The 24,328-nt window shown below is 31.8% G+C and overlaps 1 protein-coding gene across 1 annotated transcript; it reads left to right on the top strand.

The window, feature by feature from the left end:
• Nucleotides 1–11,659: 11,659 nt before the first annotated feature.
• On the top strand, nucleotides 11,660–12,154 carry LOC138338933 (secreted RxLR effector protein 161-like). The gene has a single exon (XM_069290020.1). The coding sequence runs from the start codon at nucleotides 11,660–11,662 to the stop codon at nucleotides 12,152–12,154; it is 495 nt and encodes a 164-aa protein (XP_069146121.1).
• Nucleotides 12,155–24,328: the final 12,174 nt, after the last annotated feature.

Genomic DNA, 24,328 nt, shown 5'->3' with positions numbered 1-24,328 from the left:
TTTAGAAGGTAGATGACCCAAATTGAATGAGGCCTTCAATTATAAATTATTTTTTGAATGAAGTGTATTATAGTCAATTTGTTTAGGCTTTCTTAAGGTATAGTATTCTAAATTAGTAAAGCTTCTATAATTCAATATTTAAAATATATATTTATTAACAAATAATGTTATTTGAGAAATGATTCGTCAAGCGAGTCAAAGCAACAATTTTTGAAAATGACGTCAAGTGGTACAAGACATAGCCACTTATGGCCAACTTGAAAACAAAAAAAAATATACTGATCGGCTTAACTTTTTTTTTTTAAAAAAAAAAGGTTGCAAAAAGCGATGGATGGAAGAATCAAAAGTGTAATGAGTCTATACAAAAATGAGTTTCTCCAATTTTTCTGAGTAAATAAAGTTGATTAATTTATTCTAGAATCACGAAATACAAACTATATCCTTGGCAACTCTTGTACTGTTTTTTGTAACAGAAATTCAACATATTGGGAAAGAAGCAAGCTTTGCAATGCCACAATATAATGGCCGCCATGAACTCCAACATCTGTTAGAACAAATGAACAAGAATGAAAAAATTACAAGGAATACAAAATAAAACTTGCTTGGCTTAGAGGCACGTTAATACGTTTCTTGAAGATAGTTGGAGTCACTCCCTCAAGCAATCGGAAGAATAAATAACAACTCTATCTTCGGGATTCAACTAAGCCACAAAACAAGTAGCATTCAAGAATGTTGCTCTTCTATTCTTGAATTGGTGATTTCACCTTTTGATCAATGTCTCACAAGTGTTTTCAAGGGAAAGTATTTTTGTTTGAAAATGCTTATCTTTTTCAACCAAAGGAAACTCAATTTATAGGATAAAAAGTTTTTGCAAGAAAAGATTTTTAATTAATAGAATTTATTAGGTTCATGAATTGGAAACAAAAAACTTGTCTTTCAAAAACCCATAACGTAGAATTAAAAGAAAAACTTCTTGCAAATGTTTGTAACATAGAATTAAAATAAATGAATGTTACAACTCACATTCATGTATTTGTTATTTCAAAATGGATGAATTTGTTTCAAAATTAATTGAAACACTAACTCTTACAATCTCCCACTTGTTTCAAGAAATTTTATCTTTAAAAAATCCAAAAAATATTTTGAGACATTAATCTAGCAACATGCATCAATAATGGTGTCTTTTGGACTTGAATCATTAGCTAATGAAGGTTTTTCTAAATCATTGACTACTTAGTGAACAAATCTTGAACTAAGTGCATCATTGAATGATGTTTGAAAAATACCCCACGCATATCCCTATGTTCCGGTGAAAATCGAAATCCTTTGACACCTTACGGCCATGTGTCCTGAATCCTTTTTAGCCAAGTGCTTTAAGATTTCCTGTTAAAATCTTATTGAAGTGGCCTCCACTTCGCACCTAGTGCGGTGAATTCATCAAGAGTAACTTTGCATACTCCGACCAAATAGTCTATGAACTTCATTAAGAGAAATTAATCTCATCCTCCTTTACACAAAGTATCGGTAAATCTATCAAGAGTATTCCTACACACTCCAATGGAAATCGATTTATAGATTTATTAAGAGAACATAATCTCATCCTTCTCTTCAGTAGGAATATCGAAAAAAAAATTATCAAGATTTTTCTTACTAACTCCAACCGAGATCGGTCTTATAAATTTATGAAGAGAAACGAATCTCAATCATGCACATCTACTTATTTCATTTTATTTTGAAAATGAGAATTTTATTGATGTGCTTCACAATTGTAACTTTACTTGTTTTTCCCTTTGAACCCAATATTACATCATTAGGTAGGGTTACCATAAAGTACAATTAATTTACAACAGGCTTTATTCCCATCTCATTACAAGTTTCCACCACTAACTCTTTGCCTAACCCTTTAGACAAAGGATCTGCTAAATTAAATGTGGACTTCACATATTGAAGCGATATCACGCCTTCCTCCAATAATCTCCTGACATGATTATGTTTGAGACGAACTTGTCTCGACTTGCCATTATAGCAGCCACTTGAAGCCCGAAATATAGCAGCTTGATTATCACAATAGATAGTTAAGGGTGGTATTGGCTTACTCCACAAAGGAATATCTATTAGCATTGATTGCAACCAATCAGCTTCTTCTCCAGCAGAAGACATAGCTATAAATTCTGACTCCATGGTTGAATGAGTTATACATGTTTGCTTCTTTGATTTCCAAGAGATCGCTGCTCCAGCCAAAGTGAAAATCCAAGCAGTAATAGATTTAGAGTCATTCGGATTAGAATTCCAAGTAGCATCACTATAGCCTTCAAGAACAATGGGAAATGTAGAATAATGCAGGCCAACATTAATTGTACCCTTCAGGTATCTTAAAACACGAATTAAGGCATTCCAATGTTCAACTCCGGGATTACTAGTAAACTTGCTCAAAGTTCCAACTGCGTAACCAATATCCGGCCTGGTACAATGCATGGCATACATAAGACTCCCAACAATCTTAGAATATGTTAGCTGATCGAGAACATCACTAGAGTTCCGCATTAGTTTGATGCTAGGATCAAATGGTGTAGGAGCAGGTTTGTCATCAAAGTGACCAAACCTCTTTAGAACTTTCTCAATATAACTTGATTGAGTAAGAGTCAAGTCATTTGCTGATCTTATAATTTTAATACCCAAAATTACATCAGCTTCTCCAAGATCTTTCATTTCAAATTGAGAAGCTAGAAAAAATTTTGTTTCTTTGACTCTTTCAATATCAGTTCCAAAGATCAGCATATCATCTACATAAAGACATATTATAACACCAGATTTTTCTTGAAATTTGCTAAATATACAAATATCACCACCATTGATTGAGTAGCCATTAGAAATCATTACTCTTCTAAATTTCTCATTCCATTGTTTTGGAGCTTGTTTTAATCCATAAAGAGATTTAAGAAGCTTACAAACTTTGTGTTCTTGACCAGGAACGACAAATCCTTCTAGTTGTTTCATGTAAACCTCTTTATCTAGATCTCCATTCAGAAATGCAGTCTTCACATCCATTTGATGTATTACCAGGCTATGAATTGCGACTAAAGCAATCAAGAGTCGAATAGAAGTCATTCGAGCTACAGGAGCAAATGTATCAAAATAATCAATATCTTTCAATTGAGTAAAACCTTTTGCCACCAAACGAGCTTTGTACTTATCTAAGGTTCCATCAGATTTTAATTTCTTTCTAAAGATCCATCTACAACCAATAGACTTACATCCAGGAGGGAGGTCTGATAAAATCCATGTATTGTTTGACATAATGGAGTGCATTTCGTCATCAATAGCTTCACGCCAGAAAGGAGCATCATGTGAAGCCATTGCTTCAGCATAACTTTCAGGATCCCTTTCAACTAAATAGACTTGAAAATTTGGTCTAAAGTCTCTTGGTTTGGCTGATCTTGCACTACGTCTTGGTTGACTTTCTTCCAAAGGTTCAACTATTTTTCTTTTAAGAGTAGATATAGAAGAACTTGTATTTTGTTCTAAAGACTCTTTTTTCTTAGGAAATATATGCTCAAAAAAGTTAGCATGCAACGATTCAATAATTGTGTGAGGGCTTGGAGTCTCAAGATTCAAAAATCTATAAGCCTTACTGGTTTGTGAATAACCAATAAATACACAATCTACTCCTCTATATCCAATCTTAGTCAATTGTTGATCTGGTAATCTAACATGAGCCAAACAACCCCATACTTTAAAATAATTTATATTTGGCTTTCGATTCTTCCAAAGTTCATATGGAGATGAATCATGTTTCTTGGAATGAATTCGATTCAAAATATGACATGCAGAAAAAATAAGGCTTCAGTCCACAAATTTTCAGTGATACCAGATCCATAAAGCATAGAGTTAACCATTTCAATGAGAGTTCTATTTTTTCTTTCTGCTACACCATTTTGTTGTGGTGTATAAGACATAGTCAATTGTTTCTCAATGCCTTCTTTTTCACAAAAATCAATAAAATTTGATTTTAAATATTCTCCACCTCTATCAGATCTAATTGATTTAATCTTCAAACTCAATTTATTTTCAACTTCTGCTTTATATGTTTTAAAAGTCTCAAATGCCTCATCTTTTGTTTTTAATGGAAAGACATATGTATACCTTGAGTAATCGTCAATGAAAGTGATAAAATATCTCTTTCCATGACGTGATAAACAATCCATCTCACAAATATCACTGTGGATTAATTCCAAAAGTGTGGATATCCTTTCAACAGACTTAAAAGGTTTTTTTGTTATTTTACATTTACTACAGGTAATACACTTAGCAACATGATCCTTTCCACAGTCTTTAATTAATCCATTTTTCATCATAAGTTTAATGGATCTAAAATTCACATGACCAAGACGTTCATGCCATAAATCTAAAGACTCCACAATATAAGCAGAAATAATTTCATTTTCAATATTGAGTTTGAACATGCCATTTGTAGCATAACCTTTTCCAACAAACATGCCTTTTTTAGACAAAATAAATTTATCTGCCTCAAAAATCATTTTAAAACCATGTTTCGAAAGAAGCGTACCTGACACCAAGTTCTTTCGAATATCAGGAACATGTAATACGTCTATCAATGTGACCATCTTTTCGGAAGTGAATTTTAGTTCAACAGTTCCCTTTCCCACAACCTTAGCAGAGGATGAGTTTCCCATATGCAAAACTTTATCGCCCCCCACTAATTCATATGTTGTGAAAGAATTTCGATTACCTGATATATGACGAGTTGCACCAGTGTCTATCCACCATTCCACTTGATCTCCCGCTACAAATGCTTCTGTGACCATTGCCACCAGTTCATTTTTTGTATTGTTATTTGCCTTTTCTTTCTTCTTTTCAGCTTTAAGAATTTTACAGTCACGTGCATAATGACCAATTTTATGACAATGATAACATTCAATCGACTTAGAATTAGAATTAGTACGCTTGAAATTTTTACTCTTCTTTGCCTTCGAAAATTTATTATTGGCAGGTTCCTTTTTGATCTTTTCTTCAACAACATGAGCTTTCATGATAGGCTCCCTCAAGATGTTATTGTCGCGGTATCGTGTCTCTTGTTCAATTTGCAAGTGTTGCAATAATTGTTCAAGAGTCAAATCTTCCTTCTTGTGTAAGAGTTTGCTTCTGTACTCTTTCCAAGATGGAGGAAGTTTTGAGACAATCGCACCAACATGAAAGTTTTCATCAAGAGCAATTCCAGTTATAACAATTTTATTAGCTATAAGTTGAAATTCTTGTACTTGTTCAGTGATTGACTTGTCATCAACCATTTTGAACTCCATATAATTTGAAACAAGAAATTTCTTTGAACTCGCCTCTTCTGCTAAATGAATAGCTTTAAGAGTATCCCAAATCTCCTTAGCAAATTTACACTTAATATAATATTGATCATAATATTTATTGGACATTCCTCCAAGAATATAATTCTTGCATAAGTAATCATCATCTTGCCATTTGGCAATTTGTTCTTTAATTAAAGTAGCCTCGTCCGTTGCTACCTCAGAACTAGGAGCCTCAGGACAAGGTTTCTCAAGAACATATGCTAACTTTAATCGTCTTAAAAAGAATTCCATCTTTTCACGCCATCTAGAAAAGTCTTTTCCATCAAATATTTCAAAATTAGGATTAGGCAAAGATGGAACATTGTTCGTTATTGATGTGGATGCCATAGAGACAACTATCTTCAAATTGTTAGAACAAATGAACAAGAATGAAAAAATTTCAAGGAATACAAAATAAAACTTGCTTGGCTTAGAGGCACGTTAATACGTTTCTTGAAGATAGTTGGAGTCTCTCCCTCGAGCAATCGGAAGAATAAATAACAACTCTATCTTCGGGATTCAACTAAGCCACAAAACAAGTAGCATTCAAGAATGTTGCTCTTCTATTCTTGAATTGGTGATTTCACCTTTTGATCAATGTCTCACAAGTGTTTTCAAGGGAAAGTACTTTTGTTTGAAAATGCTTATCTTTTTCAACCAAAGGAAACTCAATTTATAGGATAAAAAGTTTTTGCAAGAAAAGATTTTTAATTAATAGAATTTATTAGGTTCATGAATTGGAAACAAAAAACTTGTCTTTCAAAAACCCATAACGTAGAATTAAAAAAAAAAACTTCTTGCAAATGTTTGTAACATAGAATTAAAATAAATGAATGTTACAACTCACATTCATGTATTTGTTATTTCAAAATGGATGAATTTGTTTCAAAATTAATTGAAACACTAACTCTTACAACATCTCTAGCAATTCTCATACATTCTTCCTCACCCCAACTACTACCTCATGGATTCTTCACTATCCAATATTTTTTACCATCTTCTTCACTTGTCCAATGACCTATCATTGTCACTGCATGATTCCGTCTAGGGTTACAACTTCCGTCATGTATTCCACTTTTGTACATATGAAACTCTTCCTTAGCCGCATTACCAACAAAAATTGGTTGATTCACTACTGCTTTCAACAACGATGACTCTTAGGTGGTACAACTGTAAGAATAATTATTTAGTTATTATTAATTATTTCTTACTTATAGCCCAAGTTTACTAGTAATCCAAGTAATATCATAAATTGTACTCCCTTCGTCCGGTATTGTTTGTCATGATTTTTATTTTTAGATTCAAACTATAAAAACTTTGACTAACATTTTAAGATGTATTTTTTCATCCTATTAATATGTAAAAAATTATAATTTATAGTACTTTTCATATAGTTTTAGAATATCTAATTTTTTTTTTTAAATATCGAATTAATGTGATCTAATTTACCTTTGAAAATTACTCAAATTGACGTTCGATAAACGCAATATGACAAACAATTCTGGACGGAGGGAGTATTTAATAAGGAATGGGTCTCATCCGTACATTAGTTACTTGATGGACGTGCCAGATTAAATCATAACATCTATAAATTGATCCTCCCTCCACCCATTAGGGTTATCACATATTCTATACATTAATTCCATCGCTGACGGTTGTGATAACATAAAGTTAGGGCAAGGAGGTAGAAACCAATTTATGACTAACGCTTCCGCTTTTTTTCTCAGTGATAATGTCTTCCTCATCAGGTATGTGCCCTTAATGATCTCTATGTAAGATTATCATGTTTAAGATCCTGATATTATGTATTTAAGTATTTAATCTTACATGTGGCATCAGAGCCTGGATTTTTTGAACGGATAATCTTCTTATATAAACTTACATACATATATACCTTTTGTTGTCTGTACTCAATTCATATAAGTATAAAATCCTTACATAATAATCTTAGACTTCAAATTCTCTTATGAAAGAGTCAATAACGTGTTTACACCTTTAACTTAACATATATGGTGTTTTAGTATTGTAAGTTTAGGATTCATTCACACAATTTTAAATTGTATTCTTACAAAGGAAGTACAATCCTGATCACAGGTATAAAATAATCTAAGTTTATTAGATTTCCAACAAAACCGTCAACTTATTATTTGTTATTTTTAATAATTTGTGATTAGCAACACTTTTAATGAGAAAATATTTTGTAAGTTTAATTTGGTCCAATCAAATTATATTCAAACTTATTGTTAAATTTTTTCGTAGTAGTGTAATTTGTGCTTGACTATTTAAGGTGTTTGGATTCGTATGTTTATAAAGTGTTGATAGCAAAGTTTAATTTGCACAAATTCTGAAAAAATCTTAATCTTCCCATAATGTAATAATTATATTTTGTTTTAAATTGTTTAATAAATTAAAGTGGTCATTATACTAAACAATAAATAATATATGTGTACTTAGTGCAATATAGTTTGTTTAGTCACCAAAGTGGCCAAATTAGAGAAATTAACGTCTACACATGTAATATTTATGATCACTTGATGCATGCATTATGTTTCAATAGTTTGTTAGTCACCAAAGTGGCCAAACTAAAATATATGAAATTATTCACATGCACAAAAATTTTATGACACTTTGTGTGTATTTTTGTTCGTTGTTAGTCACCAAAATGGTCAAACTAGTATGGTTAAGAAAATATGCATTCATAAAATTGTCATTCATCTATGAAGATTAATTAAATGCCAATATAGAAAAATAAATAGATAAATCGACTTTCACTATTGCTAGAACTTAAGAATTGACCCAAAGGTGAATCTATCATTCTAAGAATAGTGAAAATTATGAGGTAAATTAATATGTTTAGTTAAATATATATTGTACGTTCAAATATGTCGTATATGTTTCATTAAAAATATTCAATTACTTATTAAAGATAAAATTGACATTTAAATTATTATGATGTGTCGTAGTATCTACCAAAGGAGAATTATGATATATTTTTATGTTTTACTGAATTCACGTTATTTTCTGATTTGTGAGCATGTATATCTTTTTTGAAGTTATTCCTCTTCATTCACATGCTTCGTCTGTTACTGTGTTCAATGGATTGAACTTCTCTGAATGGCATGAACAAGTCCAGTTCCACTAAGATGTTATGGATTTTGACTTGGCTCTGCTAAATGATAAACCCATTGTCATTACTGATAAGAACAGTGATGATGAGAAGTCTTTTCATAAATCATGGGAGTGCTCTAACAGATTGAGTCTTATGGTAATGCGAATGACTGTTGCTAACAACATTAAGAGTACTATTTCACAAATAGAAAGTGCCAGGGAATACCTGAAGTTTGTGGAAGAACATTTTCGTTGTGCTGATAAGTCTCTCGCTGGTACACTAATGGTTGAACTCACGACCATGAAGTTTGATGGGCGTAGTGTGCAAAATCATATCATTGAGATGACTAACATTGCAGCAAGACTTCGGACCTTAGGGATGAAAGTGAATGACACCTTCTTTGTTCAGTTCATTCTGAACTCACTGTCTCTTGAGTATGGACCATTTCAAATTAACTATAACACTATTAAGGACAGGTGGGATGTTAGTGAATTGTTCAGTATGCTTACTCAAGATAAGTCAATACTTAAGAAACAAGGTGGTCATTTCATTAATCTCATGGGTTAAGGAGCTAGTAAAGGACTTAAAGTGAAGGCCAACAAGTTTAAGAAAAAGAAAGCACCTGCTAAAGTTCCATATGATGCTCATAAGGAACTCAAGGCTAATGTGTGTCATTTCTATAAGAAGGAAGGACACCATCAGAAAGATTGCCTGAAACGTAAAGCTTGATTCGAAAAGAAAGGTACGTTTAGTGCTTTTGTATGTTTTGAATCAAATTTAGTATAAGTTCCTAATAATACTTGGTGGCTTGATTCTCATGCAACTACTCATGTATCCAGTATGTTCCAGGGATTCATTATGATTCAAACCAAAAATCAAAATAAGAACTTCGTGTTCATGGAAAATCGCACGAAGTCTCAAATTGAAGGCATAGGGACTTATCGATTGATCTTGGAGATTGGACATCACTTTGATCTATTAAGCACTCTTTATATTCCTTCAGTTTCTAGAAATTTGATTTCCCTTTCAAGACTTGATGTTTATGGATTTGATTTTAAGTTTGGACATGGATGTTTCAATATATGTATATATATATAAGAATACTATTTTTTATGGTTCTGGTGTTCTTATTGATGGTTATATAGATTGAAACTCGATAATAATTTTTCTGAATCCCTACTTACTATTCATCAAAATGTTGGAATTAAATGTAGTTCACTAAATGAAAGTTCTCTTTATTTGTGGCATAAACGTTTGGGTCATGTATTCAAAGAACGATTATGAAGATTAGTAAAGAATGAAATTCTTCAAAATTTGAATTTTGCTGATCTTGATATATGTTTGGATTGCATTAAAGGAAAGCAAACAAAACATACCAAGAAAGGTGCCCCAAGGAGCACTCAGCTTTTTTGAAATTATACACACTGATATTTGTGGACCCTTTGATGTTCCATCTTTAAATGGAGGAATTTTTTTTATCACCTTTATTGATAATTTTAACGTTATCGATTTATCTATTTATTGAAAGAAAAATCTCAAGTAGCGGACACTCTCAAAGTGTATGTTAATGAGGTTGAATGACAATTAGATAAAAAGGTGAAAATCATTAGGTCAGATAGAGGTGGTGAATATTATGGAAAATATAACGAATCAGGACAATTTCCAGGAACATTTGCAAAATTCCTTGAAGAACACGTCATATGTGCATAATATACTATGCCAGGAACACCTCAACAAAATGGTGTTGCAGAAAGGCGTAATCGAACACTTATGGATATGGTTAGGAGTATGATAATTAATTCCTCATTATCCAAATCATTGTGGATATATGCTCTTAAAACCGTTGTATATTTATTAAACAAGATTCCTAGTAAGGCAGTTCCAAAGACCCCTTTTGAACTGTGGACGGAAAGGAAGCTTAGTTTAAGACACCTACGGGTTTGGGATTGTCAAGCAGAAGCTAGATTTTGTAATCCACATGAAAAGAAATTAGATTGTCGAACTGTAAGTGGATACTTTATTGGTTATCTAGAGAAATGTAAAGGGTATAGGTTTTATTGTCCAAATCATAATTCGAGAATTGTTGAAACCGGTAATGCAAAATTAATTGAGAATGGTGAAGTTAGTGGGAGTGTTGAACGACAAAGTGTGAAAATTAATGAGGTAAGAGTAAATATTTCATTACCCACAAATATACCTACTTCCACACCAACAACAATTGTTGTTCCTCTTGTTGAAGAACACTTTAACAATGTTGAACAATACTTGGGTGAAACACTTCAAGAAGGAGCTAACTCACAAACATATGAAGCAAATGAACCACAAACAGTGCCAATTAAGAAAATCGACCATTTCAGTTGATCATGTGATCTATTTGCATAAGTCGGATTTTGACATTAGAATTAATAAAGATCCAGTTTCATTTTCACAGGCCATAAAAAGCAATGAGTCTAACAAATGGATTAATGCCATGAATGAAGAGTTAAAATCCATGAAATACAATAAAGTATGGGATCTTGTTCAATTACCAGAAGTTCTAAAAGAATGGGTTTTCAAGACCAAACGCGATTCTAATGGTAATATTGAATGATACAAAGTCAGACTTGTTGCCAAGGGATACACTCAAAAAGGAGGCATTGATTATAAAGAGACCTTTTCACCAGTCTCAAAGAAAGATTCATTAAGAATTGTTTTGGCTTTGGTATCTCATTATGATTTAGAGTTGTATCGAATGGATATGAAAATTGTCTTTCTCAATGGAGACCTCTAGGAAGATGTTTATATGGACCAACCAGAGGGTTTCGAAATTAAAGAGAAAGATCAAATGGTGTGTAAGCTAAAGAAATCGATATATGAACTAAAACAAGACTCACAATAATGGTATATAAAGTATAATTATACCATAACATCTTTTGGATTTAAAGAAATTACCGTTGATCGGTGTATATATCAAAAGATCAGTGGGATTAAGTTTATACTTTTAATCCTGTATGTTGATGACATTTTACTTGCTGGTAATGATTTAGGAACATTGCGTGAGACAAAAGATTTTCACTCTATGAACTTTGAAATGAAAGATATTGGTGATGCATCCTATGTGATAGGAATAGAAATATTCTATGATAGATCACAAGGATTATTGGGACTTTCTCAAAAGGGCTATATCGAATGATTTCTAGAGAGATTTAATATGAACAACTGTTCAGCAGGAATAGTTCCTATTCAAAAAGGGGACAAATTCAATCTCATGCAATGCCCAAAGAATGTTGTAGAACAGAAGAAAATGGAAACAATTCCTTACTCTTCTATTGTTGGAAGTTTGATGTATGTTCAAAATTGCACAAGACCGGATATTAGTTTTGCGATCGGAATATTAGGAAGATATCAATGTAATCCTGAAATTGATCACTGGAGAGTTGCAAAGAAAGTCTTAAGGTACATCAAAGGAACGAGTGACTATATGCTCAAGTATAGGAGATCCAATCACTTAGAAGCTATTGGATATTCAAATTCAGATTTTGCTGGATGTGTTGACACTAGAAAATCCACATTTGGTTACTTGTTCCTATTAGCTGAAGGAGCAATATCGTGGAAGAGTACTAAGCAATATCTCATTGCTACATTCACAATGGAAATAGAATTTGTGGCATGTCATGAAACCACAATTCATGTATTATGGTTGTAAAACTTTATTTCAGGACTTGGGGTTGTCAACACCATTACCAAGCGCTGAAAATTTATTGTGATAATACTGCAACATTATTCTTCTCCAAGAATGATAAGTACTCCAAAGGTGTCAAACATATGGAATTAAAGTATTTACTATCAAGGAAAAAGTTCAGAAACAAAGAGTGTTACTTGAGAATATTAGAACTGTTCTCATGATTGCAAATCCGTTAACAAAAGGTTTACAACCAAAGATATATAAAGAACATGTTCAAAGGATAGGTTTTGAATGTACTTATAATTGATATCTTTATGATGTTTTTACACTCTGAACTCAAATTCTGTGTTTCGGATATACATTAATCAATATCTTTTTTCTCATAATGTTGTATACATTATTGTTTTGAGATATTACAAGATAAGTCTCTATAAGACATTATTGTGGACCGTAATGTTTATGTATATATCTTATGGACCTAGTATGATAAATTGCTAATGTAGTAGTATATGGAAGGATGTATGCAGCTTAAAATTTATGTACAACCGACATAACTCACATTAGTAGTTTGTTATATTGTGATATGTATAATGTACATTGTATAAGAGATTTGTTATACGTGCAACTAATGTTTATTAAATATTTATAATATATGATCATCGGGCTAAGTGGGAGAATGTAAGAATAATTATTTAGTTATTATTAATTATTTGTTACTTATAGCCCAAGTTTAGCTGTAATCGAAGTAATACCATAAATTGTATTTAATAAAGCATAGATCTCATCCTTACATTGGTTACTTGATGGACGTACCAGATTAAATCATAACCTTTATAAATTGGTCCTCCCTCCACCCATTAGGGTTATCACATATTCTCTACATTAATTCCATCGCTGACGATTGTGATAACATAAAGTTAGGGCAAGGAGGTAGAAATCAATTTACGACTAACGCTTCCACTTTTCTCTGTGATAATGTCTTCCTCATCAGCTATGTGCCTCTAACAATCTCTATGTAAGATTATCGTGTTCAAGATCCTCATATTATGTATTCAAGTATTTAATCTTACAACAACTGCTGATATGTTCACAAAGCCGGTTCCACAGAGCAAGTTTCAACACTGTTTGGACTTGCTCAACATCAGAAGCTGTTAATTGCCCTGCGGGGCAACTCTGAGGAAGAGGGGGAGGCCTGGCACTATCATAAAAAGAGGAAAAACAGAACTAAAATGTCATTTTTCAACAAAAAGGAAAATTACAAATTCATCAACTATAAGATAAACTAAATCAATGTATGACAAAATTATCTGAATCACAAAAAGAACTCTTCTTTATCAAAGTTTTTAAACCCTTTTTAAGCAAATATGCAGACGTTTTCAAAATTTCGAAATTTCACCTCCAATCTTTTGTAGCGTGTTTAAACTACAATACTCGATCAACACTCTTAAATCTCTTGTATAGAGCAAAACGATTTCAAATCGAGTAAAGATTAAGCATCAACTATGGAAGAGCAAGAAGATGGTTGGTCTTCCAAATTCGTGCACTCTTCAGATACAGCATTCATCAACTTCATTGTGACTTTGGAGCGAGATTTGATGCGAGTTCTCTTCTTAATTTTATCACCTGTAACTTGAAGGTAGGTTTGGAGAATGAAGTGAGTTTTCTTGGAGGGGTTTCTTCCCCAATTTTAATATAACTAACTTGGTGGTTTTTTGTTCTAGTGTAGGATTAAATGATATATGCTTAAAACGTTCTTCCCAATAATGTATTGCAGTTAAAACATAATTTCCAATTACGTATTATTATTTAACGTCGTTAGCAATCCGTCCCTTTTCTTATTAAATTTTTTAAAATAAAATTAAAAAATCTAAAATAAATAAAGTATAAAACGTTACTGTGAACCACTTTTATACTAGTTTTGTAAAAAAAAAATACTATTTTGGTGAATTGATTTATAGAATGACTTATTTTGGTCAAAAATTCAAATATATATGGTTTGAGAAAAATGATTCTAACCCATTTAGACACCCCTCCCTCCACATCTTTCCCCGACCTACCCCTAAAAAAATTTTGTTTTTCAAAAACAAAAAAAAATTATTTTTCAAAAAAAAATATACCCCTCCCCCCAGACACCTTCACCCCTACCTCTGATCAGGAAGGAACAATCAAAACGGATGAAAGAACTACGTGGCACACGAGATGCACGTATGACACACAAAATGTACGTGTGGCGCACGAGATGCACGTGTGGCACACGAGATGCACATATGACTTACAAAATGCACATCTGTTAAACAAGATTCACAAGACTAGAAAGGGATAAAATAAGTGTTTTCAACGGGTCATGACAATAGGTACTTCTCAAGATGCTCAGTTAGATTAAGTTGAGTGTGACATCGTCTTAGTTCCCACTCTGTTTATAAATATGCATCACATAGAAACGTATTGTATATGAATTTGAGAGATGAAAAAATGAGCAAAACCACAACACTGCTTCCATTAAACATATATGCATATTGACAACAACAACTTATACTATTTCTCCAAGTCTCTTCCCTTCATAACCATGTATGATATATGAATGTGTCGTCGTCCCATAAGAAGATTGCAAGCCATTTGTAGATCAAACTGTCAAATAGATCACAACATATTTGACAATAATAAAGATTTTTGTTTGAGAAGTTCTATCAAAGAAATTTTCAATGTCGAGACATTGATTTAATAGATAAGATTTTGATGATGGAGATTCTACTGGTTGAAAATTGTGCGAAAAAATGGAGCAAATTTATTTTAAAGCTTGTGCACACGAGATGCACGTGTGGCACACCAGATGCACGTTTGGTGCACGAGATGGAAAATCATAAATAAAAAGATATATGACTTTCTTATATTTAGCATCATTGTTTATTACTGTGTCTTGGTGGGAGTGATCTGTAAATTCTTGTGATTTCTTCTATTAATTTTGTACAGGTAGGTGATGGGGTGTTTGTGATTGGATTACCCACCAAAATCCTGATAAGTCTTATCAAGTTCAATCTATTGAACAACCTCTTCTTTTCTTTGCTAGCTTTGGAACAAAACCATAGCTTTTCTCACTTGTTATAACACACAGTAAATCTCAATTGAGACATTTTCTTCTAGTTCTACAACTTTCTTGGAAATCTCATCAAGTTCTACTTTTTCTTGTGTTTCTACTGATTTTATTACATAAATTGAAGCTTCAATTTCTAAAATGGATAATCTTGGTGGGAGTGATTTTTATATTTTTGTAATTTTTTCTATTAACTTTTAACAGTAGGTGATGAGTTTTTTGTGATAGGAGTAGCCATGGTTGGACTCTTGATTCTTGCTGAGCAAAGAAGATGGAGAAATTAAATAGTACTAGTTTATAGGGATGGGCAAATTAAATAGTGCAAAAATTTTGATTGCCCCCCCCCCCCCCGCGCCTTCTCGTTCAGTAATAACAGTATTTTCAATTTTACTTTTATATTCAACATCATTATGTATCATTTTTTTAATTAATTCACCTTTACAAAACTTTTGAGAAATTTTACAAACAATTGTAACGATTTTAATTAAAAGGAATTAATTGCAGGGGTACTTAATATAGAAAAAATATATACTTTTTTATTTAGTAAGGTGATCACCTAATATGAGACAATTGTTTTTAGAAAGATGGTCAATTAATATGGGACAGAGGAATATCATTTAAAAGAAGAAAAAATGAGTGAATGTTTGCTTAAAAAAGGTACAAAAATGACCCGATTTGTCCCTGTATTTTCATTAAATGATCAAAATCTGAATTTATTACAATAGTCGTGTGTGTTGATGATTTGAACATCATTGGCACTCGTCAAGAGCTTTAAGAAGATGTTGAGTGTCTAAAAATGGAATTTGAAATTAAAGATCTCGATAAGATAAAATTTTGTCTTGACGTACAGATTGAGAGTTTGTCGAATGGAATACTTGTCCATCAATCAACATACACAGAAAAGATATGAAAGAGATTTTACATGGAGAACTTAAATCCATTGAGTACCCCAATGGTGGTAAGATGTTTGACATCAACAAAGATCAATTTCGACCTCAAGAGAAAAATGAAAAGTTTCTTGGTGACGAAACTCCTTAACTTAGTGCAGTCAGAGCACTAATGTACCTTGCTAACAATACTCGACCAGATACTTTAATATCTTTGGTTGACCATGGACATAGGTTTATTCTATTCAGATGAATTTAAGTCAGACTAATTGATTACGCAGATGCATGTTATTTATCTGATCCGCATAAAGCTCGATCACAAACAGGTTATTTGTTTACATGTGGAGACACGACAATATCTTGGCAATCAATGAAGCAAACATTGGTAGCCACCTCTTCAAATCATGCAGAAATAATAGTTATTCATGAAGCAAATCGAGAGACTGTGTCTGGTTGTGATCAGTGAACACCATATTCAGGAAATGTGTGAATTTTGTTTGAAAAATAATATATCAACCAAAATGTACGAAAATAATATTGCACACCCACCCAAGAGCGCTTATGTCATAGGGGAACTCATGGCTGGAAACAATCCTTATGGTTTGTTTTGATATCCGATATGTGGGCACCTGATATCTATGAGGGTTCGATAACTCAATTAAAAGGAGGATACATCAAAGGAGATCGGACAAAGCATGTTTCAGCAAATTTTTTTTTTTTAACATATAATCTTCAATAAAATGGTGAGATAGAAGTTCAACAAATCAGTGAGAAGTTGAGATACAACATTGAAATGTGTCGTCTCCAAGATACCAAGTGAAGTTTTCATCAGGGGGAGTGAATACGCATTGTACTCTTTTCCTTAACTATGGCTTTGTCCCAAGTTGGGTTTTCCTGTTAATATTTTTAACAAGGCAACATTCAAAGCGTATTATGAGATGTATGTACTCTTTTTCCTTCACTAAGATTTTGCCCACTGGGTTTCTCCTAATAAGGTTTTTACAAGGTATATTATCTATGGACATCCAAGGAGAGTGTTATAAATTCATTGTATTATATATGCGAATTTTTCATTAGATTTATCCAACTATTAATTGAATTCATGTATAAGTGCTTCCAAAGTGATAAGAACTTGTAGAATCACTAGATATTCTGATTTAGATGACTTTTGGGAGTAATATCTCAATACTAAAATAGAAATATCACTCACCATTTAGAAGACACACTTGAAAAAGAAAAAAAATTTCTTCTCTGTACTTCTTCTTGTCTTCTTCTTATTATCATATTATATCGTTCTGAACTTTCTTTTATAATAATTATTATTTAGTTAGATTTTTCTTATTTAGAGTAGAAGCTTGACTTCTCCCGTAGGAAAATAAATTAAGTAATTTTAATAATTTTATGTAAAAAAATATGTGACAAAAGATTCCAAGCAGTTAAAAGTTCCTGCACTATATATCCAATGAATGAAACAAGATATAACATAATATTTATATCCCTACCATTTACTATCAAGTTTTTGATGGGACATGAACCCAGGTGAGATATTAAAATTTCGTTTCTCTCCTCAAAGTAATGACACAAATTAAAGAAGCAGGAAAAAGAAAAGAAAAACTATCTTGGTTCAATTAATTTATTAATTACGTTTAGTTTACGTTGCAAATTTAACAAGAAAAAGAAGAAGGTATTTATCCCTTAATTATATAGAAATTGTTGAACAAATAAGTGTAACAATATGTTAATGTTAAAATGTGAAAGGAGACCACTATTTTGGACATTTATTCCTTTCCTTTTCTTTGTTACCTCTTCCCACGCTAAGCGCAAAGGTTTCTTTTTCTTTATATTTTTTTTCTCATTTTTTTATTTATGTATAGTTGAAATAGTTATATTATGTTTGAACCCACTATTAGGTAGAAAAAATTGACGATTTGGAATTGTCTTTAGTTTATCTATTCTCATTTCATTTTTTTTTTAAATTTCAGCTGTACCAGTTTATAATCATTAGACTTGGACAGAGGTACTAAAAACAATCTTAATTTGTACATCAATAACTATACTTGAAATTATGAGTGATCGATTATGTTTCTTCATTAAAATTTATCATCGCAAAAAATAATAATGTTACATGATATATTGATGCAAAGAGTTTAATTATGTTGACAGTGTCGAGCGGTACCGGAGTTACCATTTTATAAAGGAGGAATACTGGAAAAAAAAAGATGTTATATATAACCTTACCGATGATATCAATGGGGACGAGGTTTATTCACCTACTTTTCCCTTGGAAATTTTTTGTCGAGGCTCAATCTATACCTTCTCCGGTTAAGTTTCTTCTTTTTATTAATATACATCGTAGCCTGTGCAAGTACAGACCCAATATATGTTATTCTTTTTCTTTTAATTTATGTGATTATAGATGAAATTTGGAATGTCGTTTTAATTTTTGAATACTTTAATTTGTTAGTTAGTGGAATTTATATTAATGATAATGTCGTTTTTAAATAATATTTTTATTTTTTTCTCTATTTCAATTTATGCAACATAGACGTAAGTTTAAAACTCAACCAAATGATTCAAATGTCTTCTAAATATCTTAAGTGGTACATTACTATGATTTACAGTATCGTTTATGTAATTTTCAAATATTATATGTTATCTTCCTCTTTCCGAATTTATTTGACACTAATAGAATTTCGAAAGTTAATCATTCTTTTTATGTATATTTTAAATATTTAAAATTGCTAATTATTATTTATAGTATATCTGACGTACTTTTTAAATAATACATATTATTCTTTTGTTCCAATTTATATGGTACAAATAAAATTTCAAAATTCGGCCAATTTTTTTATATATGTTTCAAAAGTATTTTAAAATATTAGCTATTGAGGTTTATGATATTTTTTTGTGTCATTTTTAAATAACACATGTTACTTTCTTTGGTTCAATTTATATAGCACAAATAAAGTTTTAAAAGTCAAACAATTCTTTTATATTATCTTTTAATTATTGTTATTTATAAGAACTTTAGGTGATTTTTAAATATACAAAAACTTAGAAATAAAACAACAAATTTAAAACGATGAAACCACAAAATTACTAAACTGACCTTACATGCATATTTACCTGCTCACAAATCAACATAATATTTTTGATACATTTTGCATATAATTTTAATTAAAACTATAAAATTTAATAATTTTCTTTTGCTGATGTTAAGTCCAATTTAGGAAAAAACAACAACATATGAAATACTCCATCATAATTTATTTATAATCTTGCTTACAAATTACCAAAGAAACACATTTAGAAGTGTTTGGAAAAAACGTAAACAAGCACAAAAATATATATGATAAATGTAATGGAAATAAAATGGAAAAGTAGTGACACCAAGAAATTTATGTGGAAATTCTTTTTAATAAGGGAAAAAAACATGGGCCAAGAGAGCAACTGATATCATTATAGTAAGGAATTTTACACAGTGTAGTCACGAATACAATACTCAAAGTGACTACTCATACTCAAAAGGAACAACACTCTTTTAGTTTCCATCTTACTAAAATATCGCTCACAGTCTATTTTTCTTCACAAACTATTTTTCTTGTATAGTCTATGGAATATCTCACTTTGCTCTCAAAGTGGTTTTTCTCTCTATCTTTTGTGTGTACTGTGTACTACAAATGACCAAGAACACTCTATTTATAGAAAGATAAAACCATGCGTATGTCACTAATGACATAGGTAAATATTGCAAAATCAAAAATTGTTGCAAATTTTACCAATTTGCCAACCATCAAATCTTTTATTTTTAACTCCAATTACTATTCTTTTTTAACAATTGCTTGTAGCAATTGAATAGCTAAAATTGACTAAAAAATGAGATAGATTCTAACAAACAACACTTGTGAAATAGAATTTAGTGATGTCTTTGATGAGCTAACGAAGGAGAATATGGTCAAGTCCCATCTTATATTTATATTGCTGCTACAATATATTGTTTTAATTAATTCTATGTGAATTACTGAAACACCCTCTAAAGTGTCAAAACAGGCATGTTGATCTGCTGCTTGGTTTGTCACTTCAACTGTCTTTTATAATATAGTAGAATTAATCGACCAATGCACGATCGATATATAAAAATTGGTATTTCCACAGGATGGGTGAGACTCAAAAATGTAGATTCTGCTGCTATAACAGCTAAATTGGAGGTAGAAGATGCATATCCAAAATGTATAATAGCAAATGTTGGTCTTTTATTAAAGGTGCTTTCCTTTGGAATTCACCTTCAAAATCTTGTCACATACTTTTGACGGTACGGTATATATACTAAGTAGAGAACTGAAAGAGAGAAGGAAAAAAGCAAAGAATTGACAAGTTTAATGAGGGAAGAATAGCTGATACGTTGACTGCCTTCGATAGACGAAAAAAACTCAAGCGGTCTAACCTAACCCCCAGGGCGGACCCCAACCGAAAGGCGCTAGTCGGACTAAGGGCAAGCGAGATAAAGAAAGCAGCTCGCCCTATGTGTAAAACCTTGCCGCGGAGGCGCTGGCTCTGGTTTCCTGTAGCTGTCGTGGATCCTCTCTCGGTTAGGGTCTCCCCCATACCCTACTCCCTCACTCGCTCTCTTTTCTTATATACTTCCTTTGTTTAAAAAAGAATGATCTTATTTCTTTTTTAGTTTTTTAAAAAAAGAATAACTTTTTCTTTATCAATTTTTCACTTAGCATATTTAAAGCCACAAAATGAAAGGGAAATTTAATATATATTTAACATAACTTTAATTTAGTATTACAAGATTCAAAAATATTTTTATTGTCTTACACTTTGTACCAAGTCATTCTTCGTGAAACAGAGTATATCATTATTGTTTTACATGGTTAAAAGAAAAAAAAGATCATTTCTTGTAGAATTCAGATGTATCACAAAAAAAAAGTGAAAATGGAGATTAGCGGTTATTCGTTACAGCCATTTACAGAGGATGAATGGAGATTAAATCAACTTGAAAGGATAAACACGGCAAGATTATTTTGACTCGTGGAATTAATTAAGTTAATTATCCAAATTTCATTATTTCACTAATTATATTATACTTCAGGAAATAAAGCGTGGTGTTACCATCCATGTTGTAGATAAATATGGACACAATTTGCGTGTTGCAGATGTCAAAGTAGAGCAATAATCAACGGAGTTTCCATTTGGAAATATGATAGCAAGTACCATTCTGTGAAATTGGTCTTATCAGGTCTCTTCCATTTTTCTTAAAGACACAAGTAGCTAGATAGTCATACTAAAGAGTATAATAATGTATAATGTTATTTCAAAAATGGTTCCTCAAAGTTTTGAAAATGACCTAAGTGGTACAAGACAGAGCCACTACCTGGCGTATTCAACATGACAGCTACAAAAAGTGATGAATCGCAGAATTGAAAGTGTAGTGAGTAAATACAGAAATGAGTTTTTTCACTGGGATATAAACAACGAAATCCTACATTATGAGAAGAAACTCGGTCCAAAAGCTAACTTGCGTATGTTCAAGAAAGTTCAACGTGAAGATCCACAAGTGACATTGTTTCTAAATGAATTCAACATCATTGAAAATTGTGATCGGAATATCAACGTGGCCATGTACATTGAAAAGTTCAAGCAATTGAAGAAGGGCGCCATTAAAGTGGCTGGCATTGGTCTACAACCCTGCTTTCACAAGTGCTATTCTTGATAAGTGCTCACGGAAGTTGATGTTAACGATATGTATAAACTAGAAGAACAAGCTGCAAATTTTAAGAGAGGCATTCTCACATCCAAGTGTGAACAGGATCATGCTTTGGTCAGCTCTAGGCAAAGGAGGTTGTTATCGAATGTGCCTTACTGATTACAAATTCAATAACTTGCCAACAGGGGATCTTATTGATCAGCTTTTACTCAGAGAATGGAAAACTGGAACTCAACGTGGTAAAACAAATGAGTTTGGTTACTACAATTTCAGAGGATTCTTACGCGAATACGAGTTGCGAACTAAAATAAGCCACAAAAATATAAAAGTAGCAAAAATAAGCCACTATTTTAGTAAGTAACTAAAATAAGCTTAGTGGAAAAAATGTTCCACTATATTCAATTTTCTTAACGTTTTCCGTTAATGTCATAACGTTTATTTTTAATTTGTAACGGAACTTTTTCTTCCACTTTATAAAGTGGAACTTTTTATTCAATTTTATAAAAAGTTACCTTTTCACCTTCAACTTCACCTTCACCTTCACCTTCACTTTCTCTTCCTTTCCTTTTCATGGCTCCAAAAAAAAGATTCACTTTGAAGATGGTCCCAATTCGACAGTTTGAAGACGCCCCATTTTATAAAGTGAAAGAAAAAACTCCACTTTATAAAGTGTAAGATAAAGTTCCGATATATATTAAAAATAAACGTTATGACACTAACGGAAAACGTTTAGATTATTGGATATAGTGAAACTTTTTCTTCCATTAAGCTTATTTTAGTGACTTACTAAAATGGTGACTTTTTTTGGTTACTTTTATATTTTTGTGGCTTATTTTGGTTCCCAACTCGATGTAAGTATCATATCTCAATTTATCCCTATTTGGAACTCCCCTTTGAGCGTGAATGGTGTATTAGAGTGAGTAAGAACCCCACATTTGTTAAGGATTGGACTGGTGATTTGCTTATATGATTTAGACAATTCTCCATTAATTAGGTAGATTTTGGGTTGAGTTAGGTCAATGTGCTATAACTATACATTTTATGCACTTTGTGTAAACCACTTATTTAGCGGCAGTAGTACAATTGTTGCTATATTGCTATATTATATTTAGCAACAATAATAAGTATTGCAAAATAATAAATATTGATGCAATAACATTAACACAATTGTTGTTGAAGCTTGAAGCTACATACCGTATCCATATTGATGTAAAGGAAAATTTATTGGCACTGAATGTATCTTTTGTTGTAGTAACTTGAGTTACTGCAAACTAGCTCCTCCTCAAGAATTTCTTCTTGGATGGAAATACCGTTGACAAAGTTGCATATCAGACTAACTACAACAATGAAGGACAGAGATCACCAGTTCTGTTTTGGTGCAAATATTTATATTTTCCTACTAAAAAAATGATCAGACGCTCTCCTCTCTTTTTCTCCCTCAACCACATCTGATTTCTTCTTTAATTTATTGACTTTAAGTCTCATTTAGGACACCACAAGAACTAAAATGCTGCTAATTGGTATGTCATCTAAAGTTTTTGCAGCAATATTATATGCATACGTATTATGGACACAAGCTAACGTTGGATGGAAGTAATAATAACGTCTCCATGACTAAAACGAAATTTCTGAAAATGTATACCAGGTAAGTGAACACAGTAATCAATTGATGCTGGGATTTAAAACACAGTAACATATAACTCATACGAAGTCTCTAAAATCTCAATTTCACAAATTGAGTGATCGGGTTTAAAGAGATTTATTGGAATTTTCTTAATGCAGACCCATCATTTCTTGTATAGATGAGTTGTGTAAAAGTGTATAAGTTTTGGGCAAATTCTGGATGAGAAATCATAAGTTTCTTTAATAGAAATTTACATTGAACAAAAAACTTCAAGGGCAAGCCGGAGATCAATACCTCTTCCAGCAATTCCGTAACATATTATTTCTTCTGCTCTCTTATCGTTTGTTATGTTGAACTTTATTTTCAATAAGGGCTCGTATTTCCATACAACTTTTACCCAGGAATTTCATTCTTTGACTATAACAGTTGTATTGAAATCCAACTTTTACATAGAATATTTCTTTTGTATAAATAAAAATACTTTGAATGGAATTTCTGTACTTTTATACTCATCCGTTATTAAGTTAGAAGCCCAAAATTATTTTTTTTGAATCAAACAAATTCTGCCATCAAGCTTTCAGCCCATATTTTATATCAAAATATGTTTACAAAAATAGCCCAAAATAGCTCATAAACCCTATTCTATTTTCTGAACCAGCAAATAACTCATACTCTCTTTAGCAATTCCAACGAATGACAGAGATCCCCATTTCTCTTTTGGTCAGGCGCTATCCCCCAAGTCTCTCCTTCATCCACATCTCTCTTTTTTTAATTCGATTAACAAGAATTTAAAAATACTTTTGAAATCTCTTATGTTTTCAGCCAAAAGTTGCAAAATCAGAAGATAAAAAACAGGTTTTGCATTCATTTTTGTGGATGC

This window comes from Solanum lycopersicum, chromosome 10 (assembly GCF_036512215.1).
Source record: "Solanum lycopersicum chromosome 10, SLM_r2.1".
NCBI lineage: Eukaryota > Viridiplantae > Streptophyta > Magnoliopsida > Solanales > Solanaceae > Solanum > Solanum lycopersicum.
The sequence above is the reverse complement of the archived record's forward strand: the minus strand, read 5'-3'. Positions and strand labels throughout refer to the sequence as shown.